The 25332-nt window shown below is 26.4% G+C and overlaps 5 protein-coding genes across 5 annotated transcripts; 3 read left to right on the top strand and 2 right to left on the bottom strand.

The window, feature by feature from the left end:
- Positions 1-278: 278 nt before the first annotated feature.
- LOC128951684 (rho-associated protein kinase 1-like) lies at positions 279-7158 on the bottom strand. Its single transcript, XM_054296932.1, has 22 exons — positions 6772-7158; positions 5921-6113; positions 5767-5848; positions 5629-5700; positions 5471-5559; positions 5315-5392; positions 4882-5243; positions 3716-4800; positions 3492-3598; positions 3273-3411; positions 2855-3200; positions 2596-2748; positions 2235-2515; positions 2063-2154; positions 1850-1981; positions 1399-1781; positions 1294-1325; positions 1163-1209; positions 1019-1090; positions 800-926; positions 514-718; positions 279-419 (listed from the first exon to the last, which is right to left on the bottom strand). The coding sequence occupies exons 2-22, from the start codon at positions 6017-6019 to the stop codon at positions 299-301; spliced, it is 4104 nt and encodes a 1367-aa protein (XP_054152907.1). The 5' UTR covers positions 6020-6113; positions 6772-7158; the 3' UTR covers positions 279-298.
- Positions 7159-9998: 2840 nt separating this feature from the next.
- On the top strand, positions 9999-18406 carry LOC128952875 (ABC transporter G family member 20-like). Its single transcript, XM_054298333.1, has 15 exons — positions 9999-10310; positions 13101-13260; positions 13368-13522; positions 14538-14608; positions 14692-14728; positions 14802-15434; positions 15541-15710; positions 15787-15874; positions 16314-16361; positions 16446-16519; positions 16628-16743; positions 17517-17649; positions 17748-17954; positions 18027-18113; positions 18195-18406. Exons 1-15 carry the CDS (start codon positions 10096-10098, stop codon positions 18404-18406), a joined length of 2406 nt encoding a protein of 801 aa, XP_054154308.1. The 5' UTR covers positions 9999-10095.
- A 414-nt stretch (positions 18407-18820) lies between these two features.
- LOC128952876 (UDP-galactose transporter senju-like) lies at positions 18821-20794 on the bottom strand (the record flags this gene model as incomplete). The annotated part of the gene is made up of 2 exons (XM_054298334.1): positions 20414-20794; positions 18821-19794 (listed from the first exon to the last, which is right to left on the bottom strand). Coding segments are annotated over exons 1-2 (1074 nt in total), but the record flags the coding sequence as incomplete, so codon positions are not given.
- Positions 20795-20872: 78 nt separating this feature from the next.
- Positions 20873-22147, top strand: LOC128952878 (39S ribosomal protein L39, mitochondrial-like). The gene has a single exon (XM_054298335.1). The coding sequence runs from the start codon at positions 20990-20992 to the stop codon at positions 22145-22147; it is 1158 nt and encodes a 385-aa protein (XP_054154310.1). The 5' UTR covers positions 20873-20989.
- A 155-nt stretch (positions 22148-22302) lies between these two features.
- Positions 22303-23349, top strand: LOC128952210 (E2F-associated phosphoprotein-like). Its single transcript, XM_054297561.1, has 2 exons — positions 22303-22501; positions 22601-23349. Exons 1-2 carry the CDS (start codon positions 22446-22448, stop codon positions 23217-23219), a joined length of 675 nt encoding a protein of 224 aa, XP_054153536.1. The 5' UTR covers positions 22303-22445; the 3' UTR covers positions 23220-23349.
- The last annotated feature ends 1983 nt before the right edge of the window (positions 23350-25332 follow it).

A 25332-nucleotide genomic window follows, 5' to 3' on the forward strand; every position in this document is an offset into this window, starting at 1 on the left:
ATCAGTTTTTTAAAGGCACTGATTTAATAAAAAACATTATGTTTGGTATATCGATGATAATTTGGCAAACTATATGATTAATTAAATTGTTATAACTATATATTTATATATATATATATACTATATATTAATATATATGAAAAATAAATATACAAAATATTTATCAAATTTGTCTTAAAATAAATATCAATATTATAAAATTAATTACAAATAGTGATGATATACAGTATAAATATAGCTATATATCAAACAATTTAAGATCACTTTTCAAAGGCACCTAAGAGTTTGATCGACTTTTTTAAGACTTTTTGTTGTTGTTRTTGTTATTATTATTATTATTATTTGTAGGCATTATAGGAGGTAATGTCGACGCCTTCATTGACGCAGATTTCACTAAATTTTGAGTACTGTTCGCCGATCTGATCAACAAAAAAAAAATTAAAAATTATTTATCATTAAAATAGTTAATTGAAAATTATTTCATAAAATTTCTTATTAATTTAGACTAAAAACCTGAGTGACTTTGAGTCTTGATTGGCAGCGTAACCGCATTTCTCAATCTTTTTTCTTAACTTCTGTACCCATTGTTGCTGTTCCTCGAGAGACATGGCCAACAATAACAGCTCTTTAGCTGTATTAGGATCGTAGTTGACTTTGCACGGAGCGATCACCTCTTCTTTCTTATCCAAGTGCTCTTTGTGTAGTTTAACTCTACACCCTATAGTCGATACGATTTTATTGTTAATTAAAAAAAGTTAATTAAATGAATAAATATTATGCATTTATAATGAAAACATACGCCTGCATTCCAGAGCCTGAGGAGGTTTAAACATATGCCACATGGGTTTGGGACAGACCTCACAAGTGGTGGGCATATGATAACTGATTKGAATAAAATCATGTCCTTTGTGTTCAACAGTTGTCGGCTATAGGTATTCAACAACAACAGGTATTTCGACATTTAATTAATATATAAGTTATTTTTTAAAAAACAATTCAATCATTCAATTAAAATTACATCTTTGGGTATCTCTGGTTGATGTCCAATATCTCCTGGTTTTCTACTTTCTCCTTCTCCGGCATATAACAGCTGTTAAACAACAAAATTAAAGGGAAATTGTATTAAATTTCTTATTAATTATTTTTTTTATTATTAACTCACTTGAAATATTCGTGGTATTTCTTTAGCGTCAGCTCTAATAACATCACCTAAATTATTAAAAATAATAAAAAAATGTATTAAATTACAAATCTATGAAATTTAAAATTAATGATAAATGAAAAATGTGTTACCTTGTGTTACTGATCGGACATGAAATAATTTGCTAAACAAATATAATTAAAACTTATGTTTAAAAACTATTCAAATAAATCCAAGATAATACCAAACAAACATACCTTAAGTCAAGAATGAGCGCCGGATCAGCTTTTGCTTTATCGACTTCGCTGTTATAGAAGATAATCTTACGACTTGACACAACTACGTATTGTTTTCGCCAACCATGTCGTCTAATATTTTGTTTATTGGGAATCGATAGCCAACCCTCTAATCTTAAGTTCTCGATATCATTAGTATCAAACTCTTTGATGGAACTATTGGTCAGCTGTTCGTTTGACATTCTCATTGCTATCTTTTGTCTTAACTGTTCATTTTCGGCGTCTTTCGAGTCCAACTCCATTTGTAGTTTAACTTTGAGCTGACTTTCCTCGTAAAGTACGGCTTGCATTTCAGATAATTCTTTCTGAAACCTGGAAACCATTTGATTGTAATTTTCTTTTTCCTAAACAAACAAATAAAAAATTATCGTTCAATGAAATGAAATGAAATTATATATTTGTGAAACCATACAGTTGTCAAATCTTGTTGTAATTTTCGACACTCTTTCTCTTTGCGTCTCAAATCAGCCGAAGAGCCCTTACTTTTCTTACCGCTCACATTCATGTCTCTTCTGTTCATTATTTCAGCTAATTTGTTGACAGCCTTATTGACAAACAATGAAAAAACAAAATTATTTTAATAATTATTGAAATTAATTAACAAAAATAAAAAATAGTTAAATACTTGTTGTTTCAATAGTTTTTCCTGTTGTAATTGTTTAGTCAATTGTTCTACTTTGTCGTTATGAACTGTTTGATTGATGTAATTATTCATTTCTAATAATAATAATAAATTAAATGATGAAACATATGATAAACAGACAATATTTCAATGTTTAATACAAATAGTGCCAAACCTTGATTCATATGATGTATTTTAGTATTTGATTCCTCTTTTTCTTTTGTAATAATTTCAATGGTTTTTGAGTATTCATTTTCTTTATTGGCGTAACCATTGATTATATCGTCTTTGCTGTTCAATTCAGATCTCAATCGTCTTTCAATGTCTTCGATTTCTAGTTCACGAATGGCTTTCTCTTTCTCTAAATCTGCAATAAGTTCTTCGGCCTGTCGACGGGCTATACCTTCGGTTTCGGCTCTGGCCAATGCTATTTCTATTTGATGGCAGAGATTACTCCTAATAAAAAATATAACCAAAAAAATAGTTTGAATTAAAATTTCATTTTCTTTCCATTAAAAACACCACAAAAAACGCACTTTTCTTCTTCCATATCGTTAACTAATTTCTGTCGTTCTTCAAGTTCTTCTTTCAGTTCTTTTGCTTGAGTTTTATATAATGATGAAAAATATTGTTCGGCTTCGAGTTGATCCTGAAGTTCTTTCATTTGTAACTCATCTAATGATAAGTCACTGAAGAAAAATATAAAACAAATAATTATTTAAAATATAATATTTAGAATTATTATTAATAGTTATAATTATTATTATTAGAATATAATAATTAAAAAACACAAACTTTTTCAATCGCATGATTTCTTCGTCGGTCTTCTTTTTGCTATCCATTAAGTCATTAATTTCTTTGGTTCGCTTAATATCTCGTTGTCTTAAATTAATCAACTCTTCAGTTTGTTCTTTGAAACCCATTTGTAGATTCGATCGTTTGTTGACGTCGTCATCCAATTGTATTTTAAGTGCTTTTGTTTTATCTGTTTCTTGTCTGAGTTCTCCTTCGACTTTCTGTATTTGTTGCATCAGTTTCTTATAGTCGACATTAATCATTGAAATTTGTCGCTCTTTTTCCTGGGACTGACTCTCAAACTTTTGTCGCAAATTCTTCTCTTCATTGAATTTCATTTGAAGAACTAAACAAAACAAAAACAGATAAATTGTTAATAAATGTTTTATATCTATATTTTTACAAAACATTGTCTAACCTTTAATTGATTCAAAATCATTGTTTTCATGTGACCGCTGTTTGTCGGCGGCATTGGATGAAACTAAGACGTCTTCGCGAACATTGCTTTCCAACAATTTCTGAGATGTACTCAACTCATAGGATAACATAGTTCTCTCCTGTTTTATAATAAATTAATTAGTAATACATTAAAAAACAATACAATATATTAAGTAATTATTAATGAAATTTAGTTAACCTTTTCTAAATCAGCAATTGTATCGTTAAGTCTCTGATTATCGATAGCAGTTGTGGCCTCTCTTTCCCGAAGAATATCCAATTCATTATCAATCAGTTGCTTATGACCTTAAAAAAAATAATAAATAGTAATAATTAATTTCTTAAACATAAATAAATGTTAAAAAATTATTATTATTATTAATAATAATAATAATAATAATAATAATAATAATAATAAATTACTTTCTAATTCCTGAAATCTTTCATTAATTTGTACCCAAGAGTTGTTCACTTTATCCAATTGTTTCTGAAGATTCTGGATATCAATTGCTTGATTTGTATTAACTTTTTGGAAGACATCTATTTTCTCAGTCAATTCATCGATAAATTTCTCTTTGTTTGATAGATTTAATGTCAATTCTGCGTTTAATTTCTTGAATTTTACACTATTTTCCGATTCTGTTTTATATTTATCGCTCAGATTCTGGAACTGTTTCTCTAAAACTACAAACTTTTCATTAGTATGTTGTGTGCTATGTGTTAGTTGTGACCTAAGACTCTGTTCCTGTTCCAACTTCGCCCATAATTCACTGATTTTTGTCTCAACTTTACGTCTATTATCACATTCGAGTTCATACTTTCTTTGGGCTTCTTTGATGTCATGCCTTAAGACAGTAATAGCCTTCTCTTGTTCCAACTTTTCACTCCTGAGTGTCACTATATTATCACTTTGTTTATCGAGTTGTGCTAATGTTATACGATATTTATTATCAATCTCTTCATTAATAGATGTTATTCTGTGTAAGTCTTCTTCAAGTTTTTCGACTTTACGTTTGACACCGCAGTCCGGCTCAACGGAACCGTTTCTTTTTCGGCTATCTTTCGATAATAGTTGATAATCACTCGAATAGGTAAAGCCAACAAACGGCATATTATTGCCGGCAAACGCTTTGGTTACTGGAAAGCTTTCTTCAGTTGTGTCATCCTTATCRATCGGATCGAAATTACTGGTGTCGTCGTCACTCATCAATTCAGGAACAACTGGTGGCACACAATCTCTGATATTATCGAAATTCCACTGATCGTTATAGAAAAATGGATGCCTCTTAATCTCGTCGACACCGTTACGACCCAATCGTTGTGATCGATCGGTTAAGAACGAACAAATGAGATGTCTGGCCTCTTTTGATATGTCCACGTCTTCGGGAAAATGTAGAGAATTCTTATGATCCATAATTTTGCCGTAAGTGCCGACTAAAGATTCGGCATAGAATGGTGTGTCGCCGACAAGCATCTCGTATAGGAATACACCGATAGACCAATAATCACTGAAAATAATTAAATGTAAACAATTAATTACCGGTATATTCAAASAAAATAATTATAATAAACATAAAAGTTATTCATACCATTCACGACCATAACATCCTTCGCCTCCTTGAGATTTCAATACTTCTGGAGATATGTAATCGGGAGTACCGACTGCGGTATCACTTCTAACTAATCCATCCACGTCCATTTTCATACACGTACCGAAATCGGCAAGTTTTAGATGGCCTCTCTTGTCGAGTAACATATTATCGGGTTTGACATCTCTGTGTACAAAACCCATTGAATGGATGGAATCGACAGCTAATACCACTTCAGCGCAATAAAATTTTGCCCATTTTTCTGGTACGTCATAATTGCTCATTAAGTTAACCAAATCGCCGCCCGGCATATAATCCATAACCATATATAAGTATTGACTATTTTGAAAGGCAAAGTGCAGCTAAATAAAAAATGGCAGATAAAACACAATCATTAAATTTTCATAAATTAACAGTTGATTTCTTCGCATACCTTAACAATCCAATCAGTATTAGCATAAGCCATAATAAACCTTTCTTCCCAGAAAAAAGCTGAATCGGATCTCTTTATCTATTTTTGTTTTTCAAACGTTAAATAAATTACCGATAAATAAATATTTACAAAAACATTTACAACTATTATAAATACCATTTCAAATTTGCTCAATAATTTCATTGCGTAGACCTGTTTGGTGGACTTATGCCTAACTAACTGGACTTCACCAAAAGCTCCCCGACCTATGGAAATAATAAATAAACAATTAATCAATTGGTTTGATTCAAAACTTTTGATGTTAAATAAATTACCAATAATTTTAATCACAGAAAAATCTTCAGGTTTTGTTCGACAGTTGATTATTAAATCACTTGAAAGTTCATCTGTTTTTTCAACAAATAATTATTAGTTAAAATTATTAAACAATATTATTAGCAAATTATTTATACATCTCTGAAGATATGCCTCAATATTTTTAAGTCTTCTAAGCTGTGGATGATTACAATCGGTGACTAATGCCTGAACACAATCCTGTAATTTAATGACAATTAAAAACCAATACATGAGATGAATGACAACAAACAAATCAATAGATGATAATACCAATAGTCCGTCGACACTGAGTTCGGATTTATGGTTAAGAATGTGATCCTCGAGTTCTGTTAGTCGTTGGCGTCGATTGTGATCAGCTATTGAATCCATTTTTTGGCGTTTGATTTGTCTCTTTCTTTTAAAGTTTCTTTCCTTTCGTTTTATTATAAGTTTCACAAATGATTATACATTTAGCGTAAATAAACTGTAAAAAAGTGATATATAAACAACAATAACATTAAATTTAATGATAATTAGTTTCACTTCAATAATCATAATTTAAGCATTTTGTGTATAAATGATATAAATTTTGTTTAAATAAACATTTAACTAAATATTTAAATAAAAATAATAACAAAATTGCTGTCAAAATAACAGACAACACATTAATACTACAGTAATGATAATAATGATATCATAATACATATGTTTGTCAAATAAAAAACATTTTCAATATCACACATATTGTTATTAAATTAATTAATAATAAAATTATGTTATTATTTATCAATTAATATCAAGTGATGATGAGTTGATTAATAGATAACTATTTTTTTATTTATTTTAATTAATTATATTTTAAAAACTTTAAAACTTTTCGGTGACAAATAACAATAAAAAACATGTGAAACCAAACCAAACAAAAATCATCACTAAATTTGGCCACAATTTTGCCAATCAATACCTAAATGTTTTATTTTTTGATCGCAAATAGTTTTGATGGACTTTTTAAACAACAAACAAACAAAAACAATATTTTTTACAAACAATTGAAATGACAAATAAGTTTTTGTTTTGTATTTATTTATATTTTTTTCAAAACTAATTGTCACTTTTCAATGACATGACATTTGGTATATTACCTGTGGATTAGTTGACGACAAAACAAGTCTTCATCACTAAATCATATATCATCTCATTTGGTGGACAACAACAACAATAATAACATAACTATAATAATAATAATATATTTTTTTGAATAACATTAACAATAATAATAATAACGGATAAACAAACAAAATAACTGATTATATTATAAATAGGTTTTTGAATTACAAAAATAATTATTAGTATTTGCGATATAATTATTGTTTGAAATAATAATAATAATAAAAATAAGTGAAACAAATGTTTGTGTGTTTCGTCACAATTCAGCCATTTTTGTCACCCAATCGACGATCCCTTCACTCAATTCAATACATTCACTGCATTTCACTCATTGGTCACACCTTTACCTATGCATTGCATTATTGCATTGATTGCTGACTTATTCAACAAATATAATACTTATGTATTGTTTCACTAAATTATTTTAAATACAAAAAAAAATTTATTAATTAATTTATTATTATTATGTTATTTATTTTATTTATTTTTTTCATTTGCCAAACAATGGCCACACAACACAAAATATATGCACGAAAAATATTTTTACACTTGTTTTTTATGGCACTAAATAACTTATCAAATGTTATGTCTCAGACATACACACACACAAACACTGCGGGTTTTTTGAGTTGTATTATATATAAAAAAAAAGTTATTGCATTTTTTCAAACTTTACTCTCATATAAAGTAAAGAGTGAGTTATATATATTTTAAAAATCAAATGTAAAGCAAAAATGTAATAATCGTTTTTCTAAAAAAATAAATAAAATCAAATAAAAAACTTTATTTCACATCACTTTTAAATACAGTAACTCTTTGCACGGCTTTAACAGCGAGAGAGAGAGAGAGAGAGAGAGAGAGAGAGAGAGAGAGAGAGAGAGAGAGAGAGAGAGAGAGAAACTCATAAAAACTTATTACCAGTAATTCATTGAATGCATTGCTTTTCTCTATGTCTTTAAACAAACATTTTTATTATTATTATTATTATTATTGAAGTTTGAGATTAAATATGTTTTAAAATACGTGAAATGTTAAATAAATTGTTTAGCAAAGGGAGAGAGAGAGTGTGTGTATGTATATAAACGCATAGCTAATGTCAATACATTTTATTGAGTTAAAGAAATTTTCAACAAATATTTTTCTGAGAGCACTCTTCAAAAATACATAAATATATATAAAACAAGTTTGAAAATAACATTAAAAATCATATATTTTTGTCACTTTGTCTCTCATGTATTGACAATACTATCTGCATTAATATAAATTAATTTTTGTTTAATAAGACGTTTTTGTATATTAAAAATAAATTATCGCACTTTTTCTAATGAATACTATAATATGCGTGTGTATTGATATATGTGTGTGATTTGCACTATAAATACAATAGAAAATAATTGATTGAAATAAAACTTAATCACAAATGCATTTATTCTCATAACTTATTATTGTTTTTTTTAATTATCATTTAATAAAATGGAAATAATTAATAAATATATTTTTAAACTTATATATATATATTCTGTATTTATCAATTAATTTAATGTAGTATACCTCTACCATGCCTATCATATCTAGCCATCCAATATGTAATATATAATATTTTTAAAAATTTATTTTATATAGTATTTACATAACAGTTATTTTAAATGTTATTTTAAAAGCAATAATAATACACAAAGTAATGAACACATTTATTTATGTGTCAAAACTGATGAGTTGACAATATTTCTACTGTACTAATGATTTTGCTTTAATTAAACTAATTACTAATAAATCTAATAATAATAAATAGATTGTATTTATTACACTATCATTTTCAAATAAGTCTCAAATGTAAATAAATATACAGTATATATGGCAAATGTGCTTAATAATACTACATTTTCAATTTAGATAAATTATTTATAATATAAATTATTTACAGTATATATACTAGTACATATTTTCAATGAAATATCATATTATTATTTCTATTGAGTATATAATTTGTAGTACACATAGCATTGCATTTTAGACATGTAAACCTAAATTATATCATATATGATAAATCTATAAATATTATGATTTTTAAAAAATTAAATACAAATCACATTTTTACATGTAGTAAATTATAAATTATACGAATATATAATTATTTTTAATTATGATAATCAATAATAATTGTCAACCCGATACATTTTATTGATAAAATTTAGCTGAAAAATTATTTCCATTAAAATTTACCTTAAGCTAAACTGTTATTAAAATTAATAAATTAATTACAATAATTAGTATAATATTGGCTGCTATTTATGATATCTAGAATTATTATGGCCCAACATTATGATCCAGGCTATAAATAACTGCAAACTAATTATTATTATATAACATTTTATAAGATTTAATTTTTTTAACAGAATGTACTGTAGACTACAGTCTGTAGTATAAAAATGTGAATTTAATTTTTCTATATTTTATTGAATTTAATTAACAACAAAAAAGTAAAAAAATTAATTAATTAAATAAGACTAACAAACAAACAAAAAAAGTGTAACAAATATAGTAATAAATTTTAAATAGTGTTAATAGTAATAATAATAATAATGATAGTAATGATGGGTTTCTTCTCAGTTTCCAAAACAGTCAGTCGTTGCGATTATTGAGGTCTCACTCATTGAGAGAGCAGTGAATCCACCGATTTGTGTGCAAAACCCAAACCCAGAAACACTATTTCATTACTCTCGAGGCTATTCAATGTGTGTGTATGTATGGGAACCCATTGGGAAGGCATACAAAAAAGCATCGCCAGAGAGCTATAGGAAAAAGCATATACCGCTTAATATTATTATTATTTTATACCACTATTTTCTGAACGCACTGTTAGCTCTCGCAGTAAGCGGTGTTCCAAGTCTTCGGTGTCAAGACTGGCTAAATAAGTGATCCATTCATACGTCAATTATTATAAGCTATATGTTTGCATCAAATATACTGTTGGGAAACCAGTTTACCATTTATTCAGTGAAAGTCGTATCTGTGCTGAAGTGAGGTCTAAATTAAAAACTGTTTTTCATATATATGTTTGACTTTTGAGGAAATGGTTTGGTTAGCTGTGAATTGAAAAAGTTTTTTTCTCTCTTTTAAGTGACAATTAGAAAAAGATTTTTGTGTATTAAAAAACTTTTTGTACTAATCAAGTGAAGTGCTGATCAAGTGATCTTTTTTTCAAAAAAAGTGACGTTAAGTGACACTAACAACAATAACAACAAAGTTATACACAAAAAAAAGTTTTGGGCATTAATTTGCACTAACCATCCAAAGAGATGCCAACCCAAACACAAGTGGACGCCACCGGGGATGAGGTGGACAATGCCGTCACACTTTGTTCATATAGACCAGCCTATGACCGCAAAATGAGTGTCGCACCCATACATCGGACAGCCGTCGAAGTTCGTAGGGCTCTACTATCCTACGGAAGGGGTTCAAAAGCAAAGGTCATACTCAACCACATCAATCTGAATGTACCCGAAGCCAACATGTATGTCATCTATCAATATTTATTTAGATATTTTTTTTAAATAGACACTAACTATAGTTAAATAATATATACTTTTAAAAAATAATTATTTACCATATATTTAGTCAGACAAACAACTATTTAGTCGTAAGATTATAATAAGATTTTTATAAGTAGTATTAGAAATAGTTGACCTATAATTAAAAACCACAAATTACTATTATTAGTAGTAATACAGTAATAAGTTTTAAATATTTAAAAATCAATAAAATAATAAAATAAATAATTGATATTATAGATTTAAAATGCTATATCTCAGATAAAAAATGATAATTCAACAACAAAAAATATTTAGTACAATTGACTAATAATCTTATATTATTTATTACAAAAAAAATTACTAAATAAAATTTGGTAATAATTTGCATTGTTTTTTATTGTTGTTGTTATTGGWGAATATCTAAAGTATTTGTCGTAATAAATTGCTTTCAAACATTAATTTATGTATTAAATAAAATATTAGCTAATTTTAACTTTTAAACATATTGTAAAATTTATAAAGAAAATGTCACAATAGTTTTGTAATGTATTTAACTAAATATTTATTTTAATGATTCATACAACAAAAAAAACTTTTAGCTATTGATAAATTTTTTCATTGATTTTAAAATTAAAAAAAACATTTTTTTAACTTTGATTATTTCTTAAATATTATAATAATATTAAATTCATTGATTTAAAAACATACTAAACAATTAATTTGAGATTTTTATTGATATTGATTGACATTTAATAAAGATGAGAGATAGATAGATAGATAAATGTAAGGTAAAGTAATTTATATTAAATTGATTATTGAATTGATATTAAAACTTTTAACTATTATTTGTAAAAGTTTCTTGGGTATATTATTTTTATTTTTGTATTTGTATTATTGATTTAATGTATTTTATCATTAATTAGACAATAATTATTAAATATTTTAAGATATCATTAATTTGTTAAAAAACTAACAATAAAAATTAAACAGACCTGTTTAATTTAATAATCAAGGAACTTATGTTTTACTTAATAATAATTAAATTATTATATAATACTTTTTAAAAAGATTTTCACAACAATTTCGGAAATAATTAAAATGTTAGTGACTAAAACAAATAATAAAAATATAATTTTGTTAACTTTTTAAGTAAATAGTTATATGGTTGCACTCAATTAGCTAATTGTTATATAATATAACTTTTAATTTATAAATATATATATATATATACAGTATATAAGAAAAGTAGTTAAACTTATTAAACAAATAAACTATTGCCTGTTGTTATGTGATGTTTAACACTAATGTCTTGATTAACACCAATTATCTGTCTCTGAAAGGCAATACTCAAACGTTTTGTCATAAAATTAAGTGAACCGTTAGATTAGATTTTTCAATAAAGAATTGTTTATCACTTTTATGTTTTTTTTTGAATTGATAAAATAATTTTTTWAAAATGATAAAACATATATATTTCCGATTTTAATTATTATTTTTTTCATATGTTATAAATGTTACAATCTATAAACAATAACCTCAATATTTTCTACATTGAATTTTGTGTAAATTTTTAACTGTTTTATTTTTTATGAACAAAATCAGTCAATCAAATTTTTAAATATTATATAAGTTATGTATCAAATAAATACTATATATATATATATATATATATATATATATATATATATATATATATATATATATATATATATATATATATATATATATATTATGTAATGGATTAGTTTGCTATTTTTAATACATAAATAACTAGTGTATTTATAATATAATTTTATATGCAATATTAAAATTAATATGTAGTAACCAAATGTTTTACAAACATAGTTTTTTGCAACTCAGTTATTTTTGAAATTTTTGTATGCATTTTTATTTTTCAATACAAAAATAAATTTATAATTGAGTATTAAATTATAAAAATGATTTATTTTGTCAAATATTTTTACACAATACATCTATGTATGAAATTATGAAATCGTATGTAAAATTTAACCCATTTTGCAAACTCATTCGTAATATATGTTTAATAAATAAATTATTTTTTGATTATATCTAAAATATCTACAAATTTATAATTGAGTTAATTGTAAACAATATAAAGTAATATTCATTAAATCTTATAATCAAAAAACATTATAAAATTAAATTATTATTATTATGTATTTCTCAAAATTTTATGTCATTTAAAAAATAATTATTATTAAATAAGTAGATTAATATATTCATAAATTTATATAACATACAAATAAATGCATTGATGGTCACAACTAAAATTAAATACAAATTGTGTAAAATCCCGACACACAAAAAAGCATCAAATCTTGCATTAAATAAATAAAATTGCATTTCATTCACAACAAATCTGATTACAAATACAGTTATTATTTTATTACAGAATATATCTTTTTGTCGCAAAAACCCATTTTTATAAATAAAATTATGTCTGAAAAATATGACTAAATCCCTAAAACATTACGTTAAATGTTATAACAATTGATTTTTTGTGTTTCTTTTCAAATAACTTTCTATACTATGCTTTCCTTGTTATGCAATCATTTTTTTAAAGGCCATTGTGTTAATTGAAGATAATTAAATACAGTGAAAAAAGTTCATCACTTAAGTTGTTGTAACTTATTATTTAGTATTTTCTAACAATTATTTTCCTTTAAATGTTTTTTATATATATATGATAAATATATGTATGAATGTTGAACTAATTTATGTAAATGTTATTTTTTGTAATGTAATTTCAGATACGGTTTGTTGGGGCCGAGCGGTTGCGGCAAAACAACATTATTGAGATGTATAATCGGTCGGATAAAGCCAGACCAGGGTTATGTCCGCATATTTGGTTTCCAGCCCAATGAGCCGGGTAGCCAAATACCTGGACCGGCAATAGGCTATATGCCACAGGTATGCACACATTCATACATACATACAATCATGCACTTAAAAATATATACTCAATTGACTCAGTTTTTCAATGATTTGACCCAAATTTTATCGGTTTTATTTTGTAGGAAATAGCGGTTTACGATGACTTTAGTATTGAAGAAACATTAGTATATTTTGGGCGTCTTTTTAGACTCGAATCCAGATTTTTAAAGGAGAGAATTGAATTTTTGTTAGCCTTTCTGGACCTACCAATTAAGACACGTATGGTTATGAACTTAAGGTAATTACATAAAAATAGACAGTTATTAGTATTATTTTTTTTAATTAACAGCATAATAATAATAATAATAATAAGTAATAAATAATAAGCATCTCATAGTTAAAAGTTTCAAAATTTTTATGTGCATATTATGTCTGCAAAATAACTATAAATACTGTATATTTATATAATATATGAAAGTACAGTACAGTTATTTTTATAAATAAATAAATAAATAAATGTCTGTAAAAATTGCAGTATTTTTCAGATTAAATAATTGCGTTTATATCCCGGGGCTGTTTGTATTGTTTGTCCTCATTTAACAACAGGAACTTAAAAACTCGTGTTTTATATATTTTATTTTATAAATAAAAAATAAAAAATCAAACTAAAAATGCTTTCGTTTTCATTACTAGCTTATTAAAGCGTTTTTACAATATATAAATAGTTGTTTTTATTATTATCATTATTAATTTTCTTGTGCTATTAATAATATTAAATTAAATACTAAATATTTAAACCGATTTTATTTTAGTTGTAGAGCAGGATCTTAGACTCAATATATAAAGATGTATATATATAGGTATATATATATATATATATATATATATATATATATATATAATTTATATACTGTATTACACACAAAACAACATAAAGTATAAGTAAATAAGTTTTATTAGTTTTTCAAAAAAAAGTAGAACAAATATTATTATATTTTATATGGAGTTTATTTCAGTATTTTATCAAATAATGCATTTACGGTATAAATGATAATAAATAAATTAATAATAAATCAGAAAACATGTGATCTTATATAAGAAAGAAATATTGCTTTCAGATAAAAATGATATTTTTATCTAAAAACAAAATTATAAAAAAAAACTTAAAGCGCTTAAAATAATATTTATATAGAATAATAATATTATAACTAAAGTATTTTAGTATTTAATTATGASTCGGAAATAAATGATCTATAATTATATATTTTTTAATAACATTTTAACCCTAAAATACCAAAATTGTCACACATTAGTGGTGGTCAGAAACGACGGGTATCGTTAGCGGCTGCCTTAGTCCACTCGCCACCACTTCTTATACTCGATGGTAATCATAAGTCATTTTTWATTAATAAATAACTAATAAACTAATGCATACTAATTACTAAACCAATTATTGAACACTTGTAGAGCCAACAGTAGGTGTGGATCCACTACTTAGACAAAGGTAGTCAATATCTATAGTTATTATTTTATAATTATTAACTAAACAAACAAATTATCAAAAACTTTTTGGACAGCATTTGGAAACATTTGGTAACATTGACCGAAACCGAGAGAATAACTGTCATAATAACGACCCACTATATAGAAGAGGCCCGACAGGCAAATGTTGTGGGACTCATGAGACAGGGAAAACTTCTGGCAGAAAACTCACCAAAAGAGCTCATGTCTCAGTACAGCCTAAATACTCTCGAAGATGTCTTTCTTAAGCTTTGTATGACAGACATGTCCATCAAAGCGGCCGCATTGGCCACTAGTACCGGATTTACACCTCAAACACTATCTGTAGCCGATGCTAACAACAAAACCAATAATAATAGTCAATCGCTTCATCCACATTATCATCAAATGGCTACCAATGGTGATCTCAAAAATGGTGTAAAGTTTCCATCAGTTTTTTCACTGTACACCGGAAATAAAGAAACGAGTTATACATTACCACCGACGCCGACACCACTTCGGGCCAATAATAACAATTCAACCACACATTTAGTTCAAGAAGACAATCGGCTATTTATTAATCCAATACAATTGGGAACAATGTCTAGAGGAGCCAAATACGATTCCCGACGACTGGGTTTCAAAGAGTACTGTGCGACAACCTATGCCGTCACGTGGAAGAACTTTATCCGCACCCGAAGGAATATTCCGTAAGGATTTACCAAATTATTTAGTCAATTGATAATTAGACTTAATTTTTTGTTAATAATTAAATATATATATATATTATTAATTGATTTTTGTTGTTTGGTATAGTTTATTACTATTTCAATTCGCATTACCGGCCATTCAGGTGATCCTATTCTGTCTGTGCATTGGTGCCGATCCATTCAATATTAATGTTGCGATCGTTAACGAGGAGTTTCCACCATTTCTGAGTCGGATATTTTTGGACAAAATAAATCCWCATCTTGTTATTCAAGTCGGTTTGCTTATAAAAAAACATAAAATTAAATAACTAAATAAAAACAAAATAAATTGTATTCATATTATTATCATTAGTATTATTATTGATATCTCATTTGACATTTCAGCACAATTTCAGTTCATTTGATGAGGCAATCGCTGCCGTCAAGAGAGGAGAGATGTGGTATGTCTTTACTATTTCGCATATTTAGTCAATTATTTTTTCTAACTGTCATTTAATGTCCTAATTATTATATTGAATATATGTTTATATCATTCAGGATTTGATTGATAGTCTAAATATTTATTTATTTTAAATATATAAAATTAATTATTATTAATAACATTAATATAAAAGGCCTATTAATTTTTAATCACTCTATTTAACATAAATTTTTAAAATACTGTACAATTTTATCTTAATAAACTTAATTTGATATCTATTAAGTGATTTAATTGAGTATTAAGCTTAAATTATTGCTCTATAAAATAAAAATTTTGTTTTTTTTAATAAATAAATAAAAATTTATTTTTATATTATCTAATTTATAATTAATGCAAAACTTTTTTTAAAAATGATATTTTTTTGTAATATATTAAAATATTATTGTATATATATTTAGGGGTGTCTTAAATATTCCCGAAAAGTTTAGTATAAGTCTTCAAAGAAGGTATAGTAAAACAATACAAAAAAATTATTAAATAAAATAATTATTTTGAATACAAATTTTTAAAAAACTATTTATTTATTATAGGATGATATTAGGCGAAGATGTAGATAATGTAACCATTGAAGGCAGTACTATAAGAGTATACCCGGACCTCACGAGTAAATAAATTATTATTATTATTATTTTGTTGAAAAAAATCAATATCACACACATTTTTATAACAATTCATTAATAAATTTAAAAAATCCTATTGTRTATGTGTTTAGATCAACAAATATCTTATACAATGGAGCGGACGTTTCGGGAGGCCTTCCAGGCCTTTGCAAAGGACACACTAAACATATTGGGTCGCAATCCAGCCTTAGCTGAACTACCTATTGCTGTGAGTGATGTTTTTATTTTGTTTTATTAAATAAAATTGATTTAATTTTGTGTGTGTGTGTGTGTGTGTGTGTGTGTTGTGACCACAATTATTGCATGAATTTATTTTCGGCTAATTGACAATCGAGGTTAAGGTTATACATCATTTTTTTTTAATCATTGACATTAAAATAGTTTTCAAATACATAATAGTATTTTTATAGCTTTTTTTAGATAACATTGTTTTTAGTAAAAACTTTTTTTTGTGTTTTGTTTTATATTGACTAAAGTGTTATCTCTAATCAAGTGTTAATTAATTTATATAAAGCTATTTTTCAAAGTTATACATTGTTTTAGCCCGTATAGTAATTTTGTTTGTTTTGCTAAATAAATTTAATTTGAAATATTTTACATGATTTTCAATTTTTAAAAATCAGTTAATTTAATAAATTCAATGTTATTTCAAAATTTCATTGTAATTGACTAATTTAAAAACAAAACATTTAAGAATCAAAATAAATTTTAAATACAGTTAAATGTAAATATTGCRACATATGATACATAAAAAATTTATAAATTATATAAATATAATTAACATAGAAATATTAAAGTAAATTTAACTAGCATAATTATATTTTACTGATTTATAAAAAAAATTTTTAAATAATAACAAAACATTTAAAATCCAACCTTTTAATAAATCACATATAAATCATAAACTGATAGTTTTTAAGTATTGAAATTTTAAATACAAGTTTTTAATGGTAGTTTTTAATTTTTAATTTTTATGTATAGTTGGGCACTCCTGTATACGGTGATGCTGCTAAACAGGGCTATCTTGAATATATGGCACCGGGAGTTGTAGTCAGTATATGCTATATAATGGCCACYGGATTAACCGCATTGGCCTTTATTATTGAACGAAGAGGTGACTATTAAATATCGGCAAAAAAATTTGTTCAATAATCCAAASATTAATATAAATTTTAATAAAATAAAATAATTATTTAATCCGTCAATTATTAGATGGTCTTTTTGAACGTAGTCTCGTTGCTGGTGTGGACACCATTCAAGTACTTATAGCTCACTCGTTGGTCCAGATCTTTGTGATGGTTATCCAAATAATACTAGTATTGGTGTTTGTATTCTTAGTATTTGATATACCAAGTCGTGGACCATTTGTTTGGGTCGTTAGTCTGCTTCTTCTTCAGGGCGCCACTGGAATGGCATTTGGTTTGTCATTAAAAATATATTAATTTTTTGAAAAAAACAAAATTATAATCATTTTTTTAATAAAAACTAAAGGTCTGGTAGTGTCAGCCCTATGCCAACAGGAAAATACAGCAGTGATGATGATTTTGGGCACATTTTATCCAAATCTTATATTAAGTGGTATGTATTACTATATTAATGTCACTATAAGTTATTAATTTACAAGCAATTATCTATTAAATCATTATTTTTTTTAATTAGGTATTATTTGGCCGTTAGAAGCCATGCCTTATTGGATCCGATGGTTTAGTTATATTCAACCGCAAACACTGCCAACTGAAACATTAAGACATGTGTTGTCCCGGGGCTGGGATTTAGAAAATTCTGGCGTTTGGATTGGATTTTCAGTTACATTCTGTTGGCTATTCTTTTACTTAATAACCGCTGCGATTATCTTCAAAATTAAAAAATAATAGGAAGTCATTTAACTATTTTTTGTATGTAACAAATAAACAAATATTTAACATTATATTTATATTTTTAATAAATGTTTAAATATATTTAATAAATCTTAGCCAAAGAATTTTTAAATTAAATAAATATATTTTTTTTTATTAAAATTTTATCTTATATTATATTAAATTATATTTTTATTAAAACATTTTCAAATATTTTAAAAYTAAATAAAACAAAACAATAATATTAATAATAAATATTTTGTGACMATTTTTATATAAATATTAATATTGTGATCATTTAATTAATTAAAAAAAAATCTTTATATCTTATTATATTGTATAATGTGTCAAAAATATAATAAAATAAATATTATCAACAAATTTATGAATTATTTTTTGTTTGTATTAAACAATTTCTAAATTTTTTTTCTCATCATTTTTATTATAATCCTCTTTAAGAAGTGAATACTGGACGTGTCTTTGATTGTCTTCATTGTGCTGTTGTTTATCAACATTGGATGTGTTTTGAACGGGACTTCTTGAATATAAATATGTTGCGTACGAGACAATGGCAATGGCTATGATAGTGTAGATGTCAATCGGTATCTTAAATATGATTAAACAAAGTATAGCTGTAAAGACCAGCTCTAAAGCTGCCGCAAATGTCTTAAGAATCGAGTTTAAGTTCTTAAGGAAAAAACTGGTAATAATACCACATAAAGCATTGTTAACCATAACGGCAATGATCTTTGGATCACTTAATATAGTAATACTTTCGGACAGTTCCGACAATCGACTTAATTCGCCGGTTAGTACTATTAAGGCCAGATTGCAGACGATTGAGTCGATATACATAAAAATATTTTGTATCATAAGATGCACTTTAGATCCGACATCTTTGAGAAGATATTCATTGTAAACGCCGGCAAAACACGAACAAAATACTTGAAGTAATATTAATAAGAGGTTTATTGTGACCAAAGACTGATTTTCAGTMAATTTATTGCTAAAACCGCCCAATTGTTTAACAATACATCCCATAGTCAGTAGTATCAATGAAAACCATTGATATCGTGTCAATCTTCGCTTGAATAGAAACTGATAGATGACTGCCGTGACGGCCACTCGCAACTGTAGCAACAGATAGTAAGTGGTCGGATCATATGAGGCCAGGTTTATGAATGCAAGGTTATTGTAGAGACAGTAGAGAAAAGCTGGAACCAGATATAAAAGTAAAACTTTACGACCGCTCACTATATCGGGTAACAGGTCTCGCAATGGCTTGTCTTTGATATACATTGCCGTCGATATGATAAGCTTAAGACACTCTGTCAATAATACAACAACTATTGTACTGTAATTGTATTTATTATCACTTGTTTTGGTGGCCGTCACCAGAATCCCTATATATATATATAAGTAATTAGCTATTGTTAGAATAAACAACAATCACCATGCACCATTTATTTTAAATATCATTATTATTATTATGTATATAAAAATCTAATTTATAATACATGTATATATTTTAAAAAACTAAAACTAACTTTTTTAGATAACCTAAATATTTAATAAYCTAACTATTAAAAATTAATAAATTCATTTTTTTAAATASTAAAATCTAACTTCACTGATATATTTATGCCATAACCCCCCTTACCCTACATCCTATAATATACATGTAGTGCTAATGTATTAATAATGTAATGTATTTATACTGTATAAAAGTTTTAAAAGTTAACATGCATATATTAATACAAGTTTATTTTTATAAAAAAAATACAATTTTAAAAATTAAAAATGATTTTTAATAAATGGCGCAATTATTTCAATTAAAAAACAGTTTGTTATATAAATGTTATACATATAATATAATATTAATTGATTGCCCCATAAATTAATAACTTATAAAACCATACAATACTGTATATCATATAACATATGATATCATCAATTATTTACACACAAAAAACTGTTAATTAATTTACTAATGAAATAATAATAAATACTTGAATCAAATACCCTGATTGACGAAAGCAATCATATATGCTATGAATATGAATGCTGTAAAAGGCGTCGGAAATAGTGGTCCACAGAAATAGTTGCCATCGGTTTCGGCCATCTCTTGAGATCAACCAATCAATTGATTTATCACTTAAAAAGTATTGATATTTTATTGCTATCAAAGATCGCATCACAAAAATTAAAACATATGAGAGAAATGACTAGACGTTTCTTGTAGGCCATCAATTGATCCAATAATCTATGGCTTCATCAACATCGACAACAAGTGACAAAACTTAACAATCACTTAAAAGTACAACTCATTCATACATTTTATGATATCATATATACCTATAATAATAATAATACTAAACAAACAAATCGTAAGATAAGTTAATTAACGGTAATATCAGTTGACAAGTGATATACAAAACCATGTGATCGACGACTACTACACCTGTATTATGAAGAGTGACATCTGGTTTGTTATGCAAGAAGAGTATGCCATCAGTGGTGTAAAGTAACACATGTTTGTATCAAAACAAATCAAAACATCTCTCACTATCTTCGCGTCCAAACATCGTGTCTGTGACAATGCATTCATCATCGTTGGCCAACAAACTGAAACCGAGATTATCATCTCTTGAATGTCTTGTAAGACAGACATCGATCAGATGGTATCGTTTTGATAATCGGGTCCAACCTAAAGGTTTTTATTGTGCGGCGGATTACGAAAAGAATCGACAGTTTCTCAAAAGTGATTGCAAACTGTCAGCTGAAGAACTGAGACTTAAGAGGAATAAGTTGTTTGACTTAGAAAAGAAAAGACAATCAGATTTAGTAACACGTATTGAGAAGATTACTGTTTCAGTTGTCAATCCGTATGGTAATACCGATGAAAGCGAAACCATTAACTTATTGATGAACAAAGATATCTCAACGCCTTATCATTGCAGTCAACACATCGACCAAATGATTACCAACCGATCGGTTGTTGCCCTCATCGATGACAAGACCTATTGGGACATTCATAGGCCACTTGTCAGTGACTGTCAACTCAGATTCAAACACTTCAAAGAACCCAATCCATATTTCGCTAATAAAACCTATTGGAAGAGCTGTTCATTATTGATGGGATCTGCCATCGAGCAAGCATTCAAAGATACCATTGATATAAAATTGCATTCGTGGCCAAAGCCAGACCTTAATTCAGGAAGTTTTGTATATGACGTGTATATCGATTTGAAAGATTGGGTACCGAAGACTGAAGAGCTACGAGTTTTTACAGCAATGCTTCAGAAGTTGACATTAGAAGATATACCATTTGAGAGGTTAGACGTTAACAAAGAATTGGCAAAAGTGATGTTTGAACACAATTCAATCAAAAGCCAACAAATTGATTCAATGGCTGACACCAATGGATCAGATTCGGTGACTGTTTATCGAGTTAAAGATCACTTAGACATCAGTTGTGGTCCATTGATTGCCAACACATCGCAAGTCGGATCCATTCATGTAACAGCTGTTCATCAAATAGCCAGTCATTTGGGATCAATCTATCGATTTCAGGGCATATCTGTTCCCAAACAGCTAAACATCAATTCGTATACATTTTCAATACTTCGCGAAAGAGCTGCCAAACGAAATGCATCCAAATTTATGGACATTTCTGACACAAAAGATAGTCAACAAATCAGTGAACAAAAGTCACAACAAAACGATTCAAAAGTTAGACAAAGTGTTAACCAATAGTTATATTATATATTCTTCATTAAAATATCTTTTTTTTGTAAATAAATTCAATTATAGTTTCAATAAACCAATAAAAGTTTAATTTAATGCAATGTTTTATTCAGTAAATACCCAATGCTTTCATCAGTATATCAATAGAGGGAACCATTGAATGAAGTGTTGTATTAAATTAATATATGTTTTGATCATCAAATGCGTTGACATTTTAAAGAAAACGATTTATTAATTGTTTTAATTATTTTGTGAAATCGTTAAATGTTTTCAGATATTAGTCGATAATAATTGAGATAAAAGAGAAATGGATGACTATTATTGTGTCGAAGAGTTTTCTGACAATGAAGTCGTTGACAGCAGGTTTGACATGACATTTGAATTTCAATTTTAGACAATTTTGAGATATATTAATCATATTTATGTATTTATTTATCTGATCCATAATGACTAATCATTTAGTAGTGACGATGAAGACTTCAAGTCGTTGTTCACGTTTAATGAAGACTCTGTAGACTTTGAGACAGAGATGGAAAGAGAAAGAATGGAAAGAGTGAATCATATCTATAAACAGAATGACACACAAAAGCCAAGCACTTCCAGCCAACAGACGACAAGTGAAGACGGAAATGATAAACAAAATGTAAAGACAGATTCAAATGAGACAAATACTGCCATAAATGATGAACTGTTGTACGATCCGAAAGCTGATGAAAACGACCAGAAATGGGTCGATAATCATCGTCTTGTGGCCACAACGCGTACCGAGAAGGGAACGGTTGGTAAGAGTGACGCCACACTCAACTGTCCCGCGTGTCTGACGCTGTTGTGTCACGACTGTCAACGACATGATATCTACCGAACCCAATACAGAGCTATGTTTGTATATAATTGTCGAATTAATTTTACCGAAAGACTTCAGTTTAAAGACAAACAACAAAATAAACGTAAATCGAAAGTCGAAAGAAGCCGAAAAACAGATGACTATTATCCAGTTTTCTGTAATATATGCAATACTCGGGTCGCTGTCTATGATAACGACGAAGTCTACCATTTTTTCAGTGTTTTGGCCAGTTTTTGAAGAGTCTCAGACATTTCATCCATATTTTTGGTTTTTTTTATGTTAAAGTTAATCGCAATCATCTAAACTGTTGTCAATTACGATAAGATTGATTAAGAAGAAGAAGAAGAAGACCACCAACAATGTTGTTGACGTCATATATCATATCATATTTGTAATTATCATAAATATTAACTGATAGTTAACTTATTTAAATATCAATTTAAATATTAAAATAATTTTTTTTATATCGTAATTACTGTAAATTATTGAATGATTTTCTTTTTTAAAAATTCAAAACAAATTGATATTTAAATAATTAAATCAAAAGTAATACTACAATTTAATAACATGTGTCTAAAAAAAGCAATATATAACGTGATGACAGTATATTAATGAAGTAGTAGTAGTAGTAGTGTATTGAAAGTTAGTGAAAATGTCATAATACAGTGTAATCTGTAAATAATATATGAGATAAAATACTAGAAAATAAGCGAAACAAAAAAAATTGTTAATTTGTTTCAGATATGAATGAATATAAAAGGGAACCAAAAAAAATAATAAAACAAAATCAGTAGAAAAGTAAAACATTAATTAATGGGAAGAAAACATGATTTTTTTGGTTTGGTGTCTGAATTAAGAGGCACTGAGATATCGATTCAATGCAACTCATGAAGAGAGTGACAACAAAATTAATACAAAACTGATTTGGCCTTAAATTATTGATTTTTGTTGTTGTGTTGTTGTATACGATAATAATATTATATATATATATTCATGAAAATTCAATTATTTTAATTCAAAATTTTCTTTAAATAGTAGCTTTTCTTTAAGGTGTGGATTAAAAGTTTTATTTAATATAATATATATATACGTATATATATAAAGAGTATAATATTTATTCAAATATTTATATATATAAATTTATATACAGTATAATCAACAACAAAAAAAGCAAATGCATTCACAGCTTTATTTTATAAGAAATAATATATTTATCAATTATACTGTTTTTTGCCACAGAAAAAGCATAAAATAATTTTTATTTTGGGTTAATGTCTATACAAAATATAGCCTACAATATAACACAATGTGTTTTATTTTTGTTGTTGTTGTCCATAGCTTTTCTTATAATATAAAGGATGCGATAAAACACACAAACAAACAATTTATTGCTCTTGAAATTTGTTTTATTCATCGGTTAATAGTAATAAAAATTTAAGTAATAATTGTATTACTCATATAAATACCACTTAACGCCAATATTGTGTGTGTATATAATGTGTGTAAACTATTTATGAAATATCAATATATTAAGCACTAATGTGTGTGTGTTTTCATAACACATATTGATATGAATTAAAATATTGTAAATATTTTCATTTTATCTAATCTTCGGAATAATATTATAAATTAGAGAAGTGTTTCAAAAAATCATTGAAATTAAAACAAAAATTTTCTTTATTTGTTTTATCGCTCACTTATCGGGTGATAAAAAATTAAATAATTTATATATAAAATATTTTCTATCGTCTAAATAGCTGATAAAATAATCAATAGAAGTCTAATTTTCATTCAAAATTTAATTTAATTATTATTACAAATAAACTTATTTTTTCAACCACAGAAAATGTTTTTTTAAATAAATATATAAATTAATTTAATAAATTAATTTATCTCAACTTTTACTGACACATTAAAGTCAAAACATGTGTTGTTTTTAAACAGCATTTGCAAATAATTATAAATTAATATAATTGTTATTTTTTTTGTTTGTTGTTCATAAACTAGAAACCCATTATATATATAATTCATAACTATATTGTACTTAAATTATTAATGAAAAATATTGTATTACATACAATATACTGTATGTATATATATTAATTATAAATATATATTTTTGACTTATTTAAAAACTATAATTTATTATTATTTTTTCTGTTATTATTGTTACGATCCATTTAATAGATAGTAAATAATAATACAATTCGCCAAATAGTTAGCTATATTTTTTTACATAAAAAAACTAAACAAAACAAAAAATATTCATTGTCTATGATGTAGTGTATGGCATGCATTGCATATTCAAATAAGTTAATGTCAATTAAGCTAATGAATCAATAATTAAATA

The sequence above is a fragment of the Oppia nitens genome, unplaced genomic scaffold (genome assembly GCF_028296485.1).
Source record: "Oppia nitens isolate AA-2021 unplaced genomic scaffold, nextdenovo-longstitch-racon4-pilon3 scaffold1_pilon_pilon_pilon, whole genome shotgun sequence".
Lineage (NCBI taxonomy): Eukaryota > Metazoa > Arthropoda > Arachnida > Sarcoptiformes > Oppiidae > Oppia > Oppia nitens.